The following is a 13,115-nucleotide window of genomic DNA, read 5'->3' on the forward strand; positions in this document are numbered from 1 at the left end:
CACTAAGAAGCTAGAGCTATCGAAATGCGAAACGCCTTAATCGAAAAGGGATTAGCCTCACAGTAACTGAAAGACTTGTCCCAAATCAGACTAGATTCATCAAATTGTGAATGACCAGGGAACTTCTGGTAACCGAGGGGACAATTGATTAGAGTCCGTGATGAGAGCTTTGAGTCAAGAAGAAATATTACTTCATGATCATGATTGAATGAGAAATAATCAACCGGACAGCAATACAGTATAAAAAAAATACATACTTTCGTCTCATTTTCTTCACCAACTTCGAAATCCTCGCCATTCTTTTCTCAAGTCTCCAAGAGCTTTCGCTTTATCATTCCAAGATACCTATCCACTATACCCTTATTATTTAATTCATTGTTGGTCAAGTCGATTAACGTGGTAGATGGACGTAAAGAATGTTGTTATGGAATGACCCCTTCATGGCTCGTCAAAAAATTTCCCCTTCATAACTCGGCAAAGTTCCAACCCCTTTCATATGTCCAAGTCCCCCAAAACGAATTTCAACACAACCACCGTATGAATTTTTGGGAAACTTTGGAAATTCGATCAGAATCTATAAGTTTATGGATTCCAAGTATAATATATCGATCGCATAGTTTTTTCGTCGAGATTCTCTCTCCTTTGTTGTATTTTCGTCAAATTTCCACCATCTCACATTCTCCGTTTCTCAATGACAACTCCAATAATGGATAGAATCTCTTGAAACTTGGATGAAAGGTGTCTCTTTAATATTTTTATCGAGTCTGCAAAAAAGAAATTAGTCAAAAGCGTTATTGTTGACGTTTCGTTCGATTTACTAGATTTTTCTCGGAAATTTTTCTCTCATTCCAGATTCCAACACAACCAATGGACGAATCCTTCTCAAATTTGGGTCGCAGACTCTTATTCAATATATTTATGATTGCTCCTGTGAAAATTTGCTTTTAAAGGTCTTGTTGATTATTCGGAGCGATTTTCCCTTGAAATTTGTTTGTTTTGGAGTTAGAACCTCGACAACTTTCTTAATATGATGTGCGAAATAAAGATATATATACCAAATGATGCAGGAAGACTCAATGTATGTTTCACCTCTAAGCCCGGTGATTATTTCAGGTTGTTGTGGTCGTTGATGGTGTTGTCGTTGTTGTTGTCCGAATTGAAAATTGGTAAAATGGGAGTTTGAGAAGACCTTTAATTCGTAAAGTCGAGCGGGCCACGAAATAATTATTAGTCCAGTTGATTAATTGAGTAATGAAGAATAGATAGGTATAATTTGAATTAATTTATCTCAAGTTGTTGTGATTTCAGTGGTGGTTTTGAATTTGATGTTTTTGACGTTTTTGGGACTTGGAATTTTTCGAATCTCAAAATTTTGGGGTTTCGAGATTTTGAGATTTTACAAAATGAAAAATTTGGGAATCGAAACTTCACTCCAAACAAGAACATATTTTTCTATTTCAGATATTTTCTAGAGGTAAGGCTGAGGTAAAGACTGGGAAAAATAACGCTTCCCAATACAAATAATCAACACCAAGTCACAACATCCACCAACCATAGCATTTTTATTTGATTCGAAGGAGTCTGCTTCTCTGCGGAAGACGTATTCAATCACTATTACGGATATTCGACTGCGACGTTTCAGATTTGAGCGACTTGGATGCGATACTTCAGGTTCGAGCGAAAACGATGGAGGATCTGGAAGGGGCGATTCGAAAATCGATTTATGAATCAAATCAACAACAACTGGTATCATTCTAGATACGATCCAAAGGGAATAATTCGAGAAGCTTTCATGGAAATGAAGTTCATTCGAAATGGAATAGAGGTGTTAAAGTTTGAGAATGCATGTAAGAAACTGGACAGAAAACAGTCTTCTGCGGAGTCAAATATATTAATAAATTTGCTAACGGAGATCGAAACCAGAGATTACAATCCAAGGGATCAGACCATTCAACAAGAACCGTATAGCAAGCAGGATGATAATACTATTCGAAATCATATGGGAGGGAGGCGGGGGGGCGAAAGCGCGGGCGAAGGAAGGTGAAAGGGGTGACAGGGCAAATGGAGCGAAAAGAGGCGGGGGGGGGGAGGACAGGAGGAAGGAGCGGGCGAGGGAGGGCGAAAGAGATTGCAGGCCGAAGGGGGGGCGAAGGAGCGGACAAAAGAGGGCGAAGGAGGTGACAGGGCAAAGGGGGCGAAAGGAGGCGGGGGGGAGGGCGGGGGGAAGGAGCGCCTCATAAGTCTCCTGCCTAATAATATGGAATATATATTTGTATCGACAGATGGTAAATTTCTTCCCTTTCTTTCTTTGAAACAACAAACTTTTCCTAACCCCTGCTCTAGGGCGTTTCTGTTTGGCAACGGGTAGATAAGAATCTTTAGATGGCTTCACCCACATGCCAAGAGAGAAGACAGGCACACCAAGGAATGAGTACACCAAGCGATGACGAGGAGGATGGAACACCAAGCGGATGAAGAAGATGAGTACACCAAGCGATGACGAGGAGGATGGAACACCAATGGGATGAGTATGCCAAGTGATAACGAGGATGGAACACCAGGCAGATGAGTACGCCAAGTGATGACGAGGATGGAATACCAAAGGATGAGTACGCCAAGTGATGAGGAAGAGGGCACAAGCGATAATGAGCATAGTTCACCTTCACTTATTAATCTGGATGGAAATGAGAGGAAGATAGGTACCAATGGAGCTACAGAGTGGGAGATGGGTGTCAATGGATAAAGAGTGTTGAATCTATTTTTGTACCTAGAGAATAATATAGAATACAATCTGGATATAAATTTTCATTGTTTGAAAGCTTTAAAATATTCAATCTGGATTCATTAATTCAATTCATTTCAATCATTTAAGTGCTAAAAGCATCAATTATTTTGATTGTCTCACTACAAGCCAAAGTTTTTTAAGTCCCTATTGACCTTTTCCACTTTGAGAAGTTTTCGAAGATTCTACTATTTTAACATTCGAACAATTATATCAAGTGACATTAAAATTTTCAAAACCTCTTCTTCATCTCCCTTCTTCATCTCCTTCTTTATCTCCTTCTTTATCTCCTTCTTTATCTCCTTTTTCATTTTCTTCTTTATCTCCTTTTTTATCTCCTTTTTCATTTCCTTTTTCATCTTCTTCTTCATCTCCTTCTTCATTTCCTTCTTCATTTCCTTCTTCATTTCCTTCTTCATCTCTTTCTTTATTTCCTTTTTCATTTCCTTCTTCATCTCTTTCTTCATCTCCTTCTTCATCTCCTTCTTCATCTTCTTCTTTATCTCCTTCTTCATCTCCTTCTTCATCTCCTACTTCATACCTACTCTCGACTGGTTCATTGCATCGGGAACAGAGGAAAGTCTCGAACAGCCTCATCACAAGTTATCATTACGAGTCTACGTGTGTTGATTTAGCTAAAAAAAACCATCCTCGTATGCATGGTTATGTGAGATATTTGATTCAGCCGCTATCAAAGATCAAAATGAAAGCTAAAGTTGATTGCTTTGGTATATCTTACTGCCTACCTAACAATTAAAGTGAAGCAAACCAAATCCTATCCCCAAGAGAATTCACTTATAACATAACTCTAATCTCAGCCGCAATCAAACTTTAAGCGATGATAGAAATAATTAGACGGGAAGGCTAATTATGTGCCTGAAAAAAATATTCGCCAAGGCTACTAGTTATCACACCAACTAGTGAACTATCTAATCGAAATATTGAGAATCATAAAATCAAGTACAGTTACACATTCGCTTGAGATGAAAAGAATCTAAAACCATTAAAAGAATCCCCTAATAGAGCTCTACAATTTCATATCTTAAACTAATCACAAAGTTGTATTTCAAAAACATTATAAAGGCGGTGTAGTAAACAAGTAAACATACCAAAGTGAAGCCTCGTCAACCTCATTATTAGACATATGTGTATACCACATAATTCGCTTCAAACTTTCCACACAGTATATCAAAACAAATCTCAGATCCCTTGCGATCTTCTTTTTTCTTCTTCAAGCATCGTATACTTAATTATAAGTTACCCCCAATTTCTATTATGATACCCCAAATCTATCAAAACCTTCTTGCTAGAATCAATTCAATCAATTGGAATGGAAATTCAAATACATCAAATGCGCCAGAATTCTATATGCACCGTTGTTTGGAGATTTTGACCGCACAACAACACCACAAATTTACTGCGACATTGAAGATCAAATCTCAGCTTGAAGGTCAACATCGATCTATCAGAATTTTTGCTAACGTATTTTTCTTTCGCAGAACCCAATACTAATCGGGGTGGATCAAATAGAGGATGGAGGAATGATTCATGGAGAGGAAATTGAAAAGGGGAGAATGGAATAGCTGAATAAATCTTTTTTCTAATTTGAATAATCATTCTTTCCAATTGATGTGAAGTAATATGTGATGTGATATTAGATAGAGAAGGTAATTGAGTCTTGAGGAGAGGAAAATGCTAGAGTAACTTTTGATTTACTCGCTTTCGGAATCAACAATGTCGATAAAGGTAAATTTGATACTAGAGATACATAGATAGTTAAAATTTGATGAATTTTCTCCTCTTTGATATCATTGACTCTTCTTCGAAATAATATGTAGGTAATGTGAAGTTAAAGTTTCAAGTAAGCTAGAGGTGCCGGCGAAAAGAAATACCGATGTCCGAGGAATTGCCACGAGACTTAACCTCCACCACTCTAAGGTTACATCACCAAAATAACACACAGGAATTGAATTATCACCATCATCTATCACTCCTAGTTTCAAATAAAGAGGAAGAAGACACAAGCAGAGAAGAAAATCTAGGAAGTAATACCGGTAGGAAGTTAGCGGGGAGCTAAGAAGCGATCCCGGGAAGAATGGATATTCTAGTCGTCGCCTGAAGAAAAAGGGGTGAGATGTTTTATAAATGGTTCTACCATTATGTCTACCCAAATAAACTCTTTCATTCATTCCACAAACCATCTACCCACCAACAATCTCTCCAAATCTATTCATCAATCGATAGTGACGCTCCGCTAGCCCTCCGGGGGCCACTGCCGTGGAGGCCGAATATATAATTTGAAGGGGGACATCACACCTATCAAGACAAAATCTCTCCAAATTTCATTTTCCCATCAAAATCATAACTCATATTCATTATCATTACTCATTTTATATCTATCCCAATCTACCATCTATCCGCAATTCATACAACAACCATCCATACACATTCTACTTTATCATCACCAAAGGAATTTCTCAACATCCAACCCTCTACCATCCAATTAATCACCATGAACTTTTCCAGATATACATCTCAATCCCTCCATGCTATACCATCATATCTCCAAACCGAACACCAAAACCCCTTTCATTTCTTATTACCTCCTCATCCTCATTCTCAACCTTTACTACATCCTCTTCCAAAATCCCCTCATCCCAACTTCCCTTTCCAATTTCCACACAAAACTTCCCCATCCCCACAAATTATCTCATCGAACATCTCGAATAATAATACTCATATTCATAAGCTTTTAATAACCCCACCAAATGCATTACCGATGCTGCCACCACTAGAAGATGGAAAATTTGATGTGAATGACCTAATATATCGAATTTACCGGGGAAATAACATTCGGGTATACGTAACTTTTTTGATGTTAGTTTTTTTATTTGTCTGTTGATGATTTTACTCGATAAAGTAAGACACCAGATCTATGTAGAGTTTCTATCCCTAGGTACCTAGGTACTTTAAAGTATAAAGGAACCCTGACACAAAAACAGGAAAAGAAAGAAAAAAAAACTCACACTATAAACCACTGCTCCCAAAACAAGAAATCCTCCTTCTCCAAGATACCAAGGCATACCAGTTCCATTCACAACTTGATGCCAACCAAAATAAACAATGGCATGAATAATAGGTGCGAAAGCCGAACATCCAGTCCCTATAAAAATACATACGCGAAAGGTACGCCAACGGAGACCTTGAAAGTGTGGATGTAGTAGGAGGATGAGGGTTGCGGAAGTGAGAGTTATGATCTAGATGGTGTGAGTTTTTTGGTTATTTGTTTGGGTGTTTTGGAGGTATGGGGTGGTGGTGGAGAGGAGGAGGGGAGGAGGGAAGGAGAAGAAGATGGAAGAGGGGGGGGGGAGTGTACGGTAATAGAGGGGATGGAGAAGAGGGAAGGTGTATGATAAAAGAAGAAGACGAAAGAGAATTCAGAAGAGAAAAGGCGTTCGGTAGAAGGAGACGGAAGAGAATTAGGAAGATGGGAAGTGTATGATAAAAGAATAACATGGAAGAGAATTCGGAAGAGTGAAGATATACAGTAGAAGAACACGATGATAACACAAACAAAAAAACAAAACCCACCATAAACCCAATATCCCACTTGAAACCTCCACTCACAATAAAAGGCAACATAAATGCCCGTCACAAAATCCCCCAAAATCGCCAATACAATCCCCACAAAATCCAACTTTAACCAAATCTCCGCCATCTCTTTCGAATGATTCATCAACGTATGATATCCCATACTAAAACCCATACAAATCATGGTCGTGAGAAAAAAAAGAGAAAAAATAAATCGATCCACCAATGGACTTGTGGGAAAATGAATGGAAAAGACGTAAAAGATAAGTCCGGTGAGGAGGAGACTTATTAAAAAGGGTAGAGAATGAGTATGGATATTAAGTGTTTCGTTATGGAGTGTGAAGAATGTTTCGAGGGAATCTCGGAGTGAGTGAGTGATAGGTCGATAGGAGGTATAGATTGATGGATTATCTTGATGCCATGATGGGAGATCATCATATGTGATTAAACCTTTGGGAGAAGGAGAAGTTGAATCTTGTGAATGAGTAAGTGGACTGGGTGGTTTTTCACATTCTGATTGTTGAAAGTTGGGGAGATCGGAATCGGGAAGTTTGGATTTTTCCATCATTTTGTGGGAATCGATTGATTCGTAATGAGATGATGAGGTTGGATTTGTAGGGGAAAGAGATATTAATTTATTAAATAAAGACAATATAAAAATGTAGTTGTTGGAAGGAATTATGATGAGCGCTTGTGTTGGGTGTCTCGAAAACGAATGATGGTAAGAGCGCTTGTGTTGTAAAAGAGTTTGAATATGATGGAAAGTAGGTGAAATATAAATATGATTAATCTCGAGAGTATTTGAGAATGAATTGAGAATGAATTGAAGGTATAGAATATCTCGACTATTGAGAATGAATTGAAGATATATAATATCTTTGATTAACTTTCATTCATTCAATAAATAATTCCACATATGGAAAAGTTAAGAAGTATATGATGAGTAAAACACTAGTCAATTCACTCGAGGATTCAAGATCAAGAACTTAAGAATTCAAGAACTCTAGAACCATCAAAAGAATAAACAATCATAATAAACTTTCCAATTAAAAGAAACACTAGGTATCCTTAAAAGTATCGGAATTCTGATATCATCAAAAAAGAAAGAAAAAGATGGGGGAAATGAAAAGATTGATTGCTCATATGTATATACATGGTGCTTACCAAAAGATAGAAGAGATCCGATCGATCGTTAAACCGGTAAATCCGGGTAAAATAATATATCCGATTACGCCGATATTATTTACGTACTTACATATAAGGCAATGAACTAGGGGGATGGAGTTTTTTGTATTGGATGAACTGAAGGTGTAGAGGTAAGTTTAGAAATTTGATGGAATGAATAGGATATGAATGATAAATTAATGATATATGAATGGGATATGAATGGGATATGAATGGAATATGAATGGGATATGAATGGGATATGAATAGGATATGAATAGAATATGAATGGGATATAAATGGGATATAAATGGGATATGAATGGGATATAAATAGGATATGAATAGAATATGAATGCGATATGAATGGAATATGAATAGGATATGAATGGAATATGAATGGGATATGAATGGGATATGACATGATATATGAATGATACATGAATGACATATAATAATACATGAATGATACAATAGTAAGAGTCTTATATAAATCGCACATAATCGAACATCCTATACAATCATATAATCATACATGAATCAAATAAATAATACTTATCATTGATTACCTAGATAAGCTATCAAACTATCAAAAACCACAAGCTCAATCTTTCCTCTCAATACACCATTCATAATCTTCTCATATAAATCTCAAGTACAAATTCAAATGGGTATGTATTAAAATCAAATCATTCAATGCTAAATACAAACGCTAGAACCATTGAATATCGTAAGATCATATTAAACTTTCTCGTTCGTCTTTCCCTCATTTGACATTACTTGAGTATTAGTATTTTTGTTTCCTCTCTGACATTCTCCTCTCTTGATTTCTCCTCATTCTCCTCTTACTTTCTCCTCTTCCTCCTCTCTTGATCTCCCCCCTCTTACTTTCTCCTCTTCCTCCTCTTCCTCCTCTCTTGATTTCTCCTCATTCTCCTCTTGATTTCTCCTCATTCTCCTCTTACTTTCTCCTCTTCCTCCTCTCTTGATCTCCCCCTCTTACTTTCTCCTCATTCCCCTCCCTAACTTCCCCCCCAACTTTTCTCTCCTCTTCCTCCTCCCTATTCTTCTCAACTTCTTTCTCCATTCTTACCATTCTCTCCTCTCTCCAAATCGGTCCCCATTTCAATTCAATCCATAACATTGGACTCGTAACAATACATACAAGAGCAATAAATGTAAAACACCATCCTCTTCCCATATGATCAATCATAATAGTAATAATACCTGTTCCACCTGCACCAAGTAAACATCGTACCAAATTATTTGCTGCAGTTGCCGTAGATGGACTTTGTGGATATAAATCAACAACAAGTGTACTAAGAATATTAAAAGAACCATTAATGAAAAGTCCTAAGAAAAATTGAAGAGTGAGTGGTGCAGCTAAATTGACATTCTTTTCCAAAACCCAACCATAAGATAAATAACAAGCAAGTCCCATGATTAAAAGAGGCCAAATAATTTCTAATCTAGCTCTTTCAATTGGAAAATGTCTCAAGTTATCACCTCTCTTACGATCGATATTGAATCCAATATTTCGAGCAATTTTTTGATAATTTCGATCTAGCATCTTACCATTAATGATACTAGCCAAAGCACAACCACTTCCAAATGGAATATAACATAAACCAATTTGTAAATCATTGAAATGATAAATTTCTTTGAAAAGTTGAGGTAGAGAAGCTGTGACATCATAAAATGCTGTATAAAGTAAAGCATTATAAAATAATACCACAGCAACATCTTTCTCCATGACAATATAAACAGTCTTTAAAGGATTTGGCCATCGTAATTGTCGTTTACTTGCAAGATCGGCTTGAGCAAGTTTTCTACTTTCAGCTGTTGCCGTTCGAGAAAGTTCATTTTCCGATTTTTGATCTTTTCGATATTTCCACCAATCAATAATTGTCATATTCCAATCTTGAGGTGGAATGGATCCATTACCAACAACATTACGACCAGTTTCTGGAACCGTAAGAGTAAATGGAATGAGGAATAAGGCCGCGAGAATAACGAGAAACCAAAAGATAGCTCGCCAACCCAAAAATTGAGCCAAGATACCACCAATAACAGGACCAATAGCAGGACCCATCATTGTACCAGCTCCAACAATTCCCATATATGAACCACGTTCAGCACTTGTTGATACATCTGCAACCACACCAAATCCTAAAGCGATAGCACCACTACTTCCACAACTTTGTACACAACGTAAGATGAATAAAGCAGCATAACTATTTTGTAAAGCCAAACCAATATTTGCACCCAAATAAATAATGAATGCAATAATATATGTAGGTCTTCTTCCAGCCATATCTGCCAAATCTCCAAAAACTGTAGGAGCAAGACCTTGAAAGATCATGAAAGATGTAAGGGTTAAATTGATGAGGGTATTTGATACACCGAGATCAGCGGCGAGTGGATTGAGAGCTGGAAAGTAAATATTTGCCGATGTAGGTGAGATGAAAGCTGCCAATGTACACATTCCAACAATATATCTTTTTTTCCATACACCAAAAGCCGAATATGGTGGACCAGATACCACAGGAGCTAATTCGAGGTCGTGTGTTCCATCATGATCTTCTGCAATTGATGAAGCGGATGAGGATAAGGATGGGGATTGGGAGGATGTGGAATGGTTCGTTTCTCCTGGAATGATAGCACTTTGTTGGTTCGTTTGGGGAACGATAGCTTTTGGTATTTGGTTCGTTCCTCCAGGAATGATAGTACTTTGTTGGTTCGTTTCTCCAGGAATGATAGTACTTTGTTGGTTCGTTTCTCCAGGAATGATAGTACTTTGTAGATTCTCTTCTCCAGGAATAGTACTTTGTAAACTCGCTACCATCTCTTCTGATTTTTCCACAATTTCCACACTTTCCAGTCGATTATCTTCAATCATGATGAAGAAATTGAAAAATGTGAAATTGATATTGGAGTAGAGAAATAAGAATAGTAGATATACTTAAAAGATGATGAAAATCACTTACCATTGAAGAGAAGATTGAAGAGACATACTAGGTAATTAAAGCCGATAAAACATTTTAGTTATTCCCATTTTATCGCCATGAAAGATGGAAATCAATATCAAATCCTAATCATTTTGGTGGTACTTGACGGCACTTTGGATCCGATCCATCCTTGAATAGATTTTCATTCGTCAAGCGACACTCGCAAGACTTGGACCGATATCGCAATCCAGTTTTGAGGTGATGCATTGATCGCTCGAATCCTACCAAGTGCGGTAATCGCAAAAGCTTAATGCGAATTGGGAAGGAGAGGAGAGGAGGGATGAGATGATGCGGTGATGCAGTGAAATGGTGAATGGTGGATGGTGAATGATAGATGGTAAGTGATAAATGGTAGATTCATACTCGAGTAAATTGTTGAATATCGCTTGATGAGATAGAAAGGAGGGAGATGAAAGGAGAGAGAAGATGGAAGAAATAAAGGAGATTACTAGGTAATGAATGAAGTTACATAGTACATTTGTTACATAGTACCATGTAGACTGTGTTATCAATCAGGCTGAAAATCGTCGGCTATTCTCATTCGCGGGGCAAAGCTTAAATTATTACATAATCAATCTTACTCTTATTTCAGCCTTGTCATCGCATCTGGCCAGACCAATTTTATTGACATGAAGCCACCAGCTACCCAGGTATTCAAAGCTTTCAATTCAAGCTCTAATTATACAACAACTTCAAACATCATTCAATATATTGATGCCTTTAACTCTTTCATATATTACCTAATCCTCAATCATGACAGACATCACTCCCGAATTCAATAAATTGTTAATGGGACTTAATGCCCCTCCTACAGTTGATCCTTCTTTGACTCTTCAAAATATTGATGAATTCTTAAAGGAAGCTTATCGAATAGTATGTTATACCAAATTTCTTCCGCACATTTAATTTACTTATTCCCCTCATTAGAATTCCCATATAGCTTCATTGAATAGCTATCTCAAAGACATTCGACAATCTTACCTTTCAACAACAGCACCTCCAGCAAGACGAACAAATCTATCTTCCAAGACGAAACCACGAAGACATCTTACCGATCGACAAAGAGAAGAAATCGATGCCGAAACTAAAAAGTTATTACGAGAATTAAATTTCAATATCAAGAGTATGGATGAGGCTGAAGGAATACGATATACTACCGAAACCCTCATAATTCAAAGTAAATATGCCAGAGCTCTTGGAAGATTTGGAAATTGGGCAGCCGGAGGAGGAGAACAATCAAAATCTTTGGAACAACAATTGGAAGAAGCAAAATTAAATGCCATCAAGATGCATCGAGAGAATGTTATATGGTATTTACGACAAAAACTTTCGGAATGTGGAAAACTTCAAGCTTCAATGATGGAGATTAGAATTATGAGAGAGGTGGAAAAGAATAAGAGTAATCTTGCCAAATCTCGAGTTATGATGCCAGATCTTGGGAATTTGGGAGATTCATCATCAAAATTTATATCAAGTGGAGATATTCATCTTGAGGCACAATCACCAACACTAGCATCACAATCATCGGATCCTCAATTGAGTTTGGAACAATTACAAATGTTGGCGGAAGAAAATCATGATATGGTAAAACATTATCAAAGTACATTGGATCAAGTCAAGTAAGTATTGTGGTTTGGATGATTTTGGATGATTCTTGACGTTATTCTTGCCCTTCTTGCCCTTCTTGCCCTTCTTGACCTTCTTGCCCTTCCTGTCCTTCCTGTCCTTCCTGCCCTTCCTGTCCTTCTTCTCACCCTTATACTAACCATTTCCTAGAACAGCAGAAAAGTCCTTGATTGAAATTTCGGAACTTCAAACTCAACTCTTAAACAGTGTAGCATCACAAGCGGAACAAATTGAAATTCTAGCCGAACAATCTTATCAAACTACGGAAAATGTTGGGGGAGGTAATAAAGAGTTGAAAAGAGCCACGGAACGAAAGAGTACAGCCAAGTATGTATTTTATGCATCATGTGGTCTTAGTGCTTTTTTGATATTATGGGATTTAGTGATATAGTAATGAAGTATTGAGTAATGGAGTAAGAGGCAATGAGTAAGAGGCAATGGAGTAATGGAATAATGAAGCAATAGGATGATGAAACAATGAAGCGATGTAGCATAGCGATGTAGCATAGCAGTGTAGTATTGAAGCAATGAAGTGTAGCATCACAGTGTACTAATGAAGCAATGAAGTGGAAATAAAAATGAATAGAAGTGGGATACCAAGTATATTTAATATCTGAAACTTTTCATACAGTCGTAATCCGTAGAACCGTACCAATCATATCTATTTCATTCACATGGAAAACTACCTGAACATTTATCGTGACATGCTTGGCCAGGTACCCGAATTCAAATGAAGGAAATCTATCCATCACGGGGATTTTATTTATGGGTCAATATATGTATTTGATTTAGTTGAACGTCAATGCCGAAGTTTTGAAGAGAAGTTGAGGTATTTAGAAGTGTGTTTTGATTTTCTTTGGATTAGTAGTAGTAGGTAGTATGTTGTAAGTCCACGGGTACTAGGTATTCATGGATGTATCTACGTAAACGGGCCTTGGGTCTTGG

General features: G+C 37.3%; 3 protein-coding genes across 3 annotated transcripts; 1 reads left to right on the forward strand and 2 right to left on the reverse strand.

The window, feature by feature from the left end:
* Nucleotides 1-5,471: 5,471 nt before the first annotated feature.
* On the reverse strand, nt 5,472-7,265 carry EAF02_010028 (uncharacterized protein). Its single transcript, XM_038906076.1, has 3 exons — nt 6,381-7,265; nt 5,809-6,039; nt 5,472-5,649 (listed from the first exon to the last, which is right to left on the reverse strand). Exons 1-3 carry the CDS (start codon nt 6,939-6,941, stop codon nt 5,488-5,490), a joined length of 954 nt encoding a protein of 317 aa, XP_038754188.1. The 5' UTR covers nt 6,942-7,265; the 3' UTR covers nt 5,472-5,487.
* A 1,232-nt stretch (nt 7,266-8,497) lies between these two features.
* EAF02_010029 (uncharacterized protein) lies at nt 8,498-10,435 on the reverse strand (the record flags this gene model as incomplete). Its single annotated transcript, XM_038906077.1, has 1 exon — nt 8,498-10,435. One exon carries the CDS (start codon nt 10,433-10,435, stop codon nt 8,498-8,500), a length of 1,938 nt encoding a protein of 645 aa, XP_038754189.1.
* Nucleotides 10,436-11,297: 862 nt separating this feature from the next.
* Nucleotides 11,298-12,561, forward strand: EAF02_010030 (uncharacterized protein; the record flags this gene model as incomplete). The annotated part of the gene is made up of 3 exons (XM_038906078.1): nt 11,298-11,417; nt 11,472-12,163; nt 12,321-12,561. The coding sequence occupies 3 exons, from the start codon at nt 11,298-11,300 to the stop codon at nt 12,559-12,561; spliced, it is 1,053 nt and encodes a 350-aa protein (XP_038754190.1).
* Between the last annotated feature and the right edge of the window lie 554 nt (nt 12,562-13,115).

The sequence above is a fragment of the Botrytis sinoallii genome (assembly GCF_014898435.1).
Source record: "Botrytis sinoallii strain Bc 23 chromosome Unknown BSIN_023, whole genome shotgun sequence".
In the NCBI taxonomy this organism is placed as follows: Eukaryota; Fungi; Ascomycota; class Leotiomycetes; order Helotiales; family Sclerotiniaceae; genus Botrytis; species Botrytis sinoallii.

Coding starts and splice junctions, on each gene's coding strand:
- EAF02_010028 (XM_038906076.1), bottom strand. CDS start 6,941: ATGATGGAAAAATCCAAACTTCCCGATTCCGATCTCCCCAACTTTCAA. Junction 6,040..6,380: donor GGTTTCAAGTGGGATATTGG/GTTTATGGTGGG, acceptor CACACCATCTAG/ATCATAACTCTCACTTCCGC. Junction 5,650..5,808: donor TGGGAGCAGTGGTTTATAGT/GTGAGTTTTTTT, acceptor ACATCAAAAAAG/TTACGTATACCCGAATGTTA.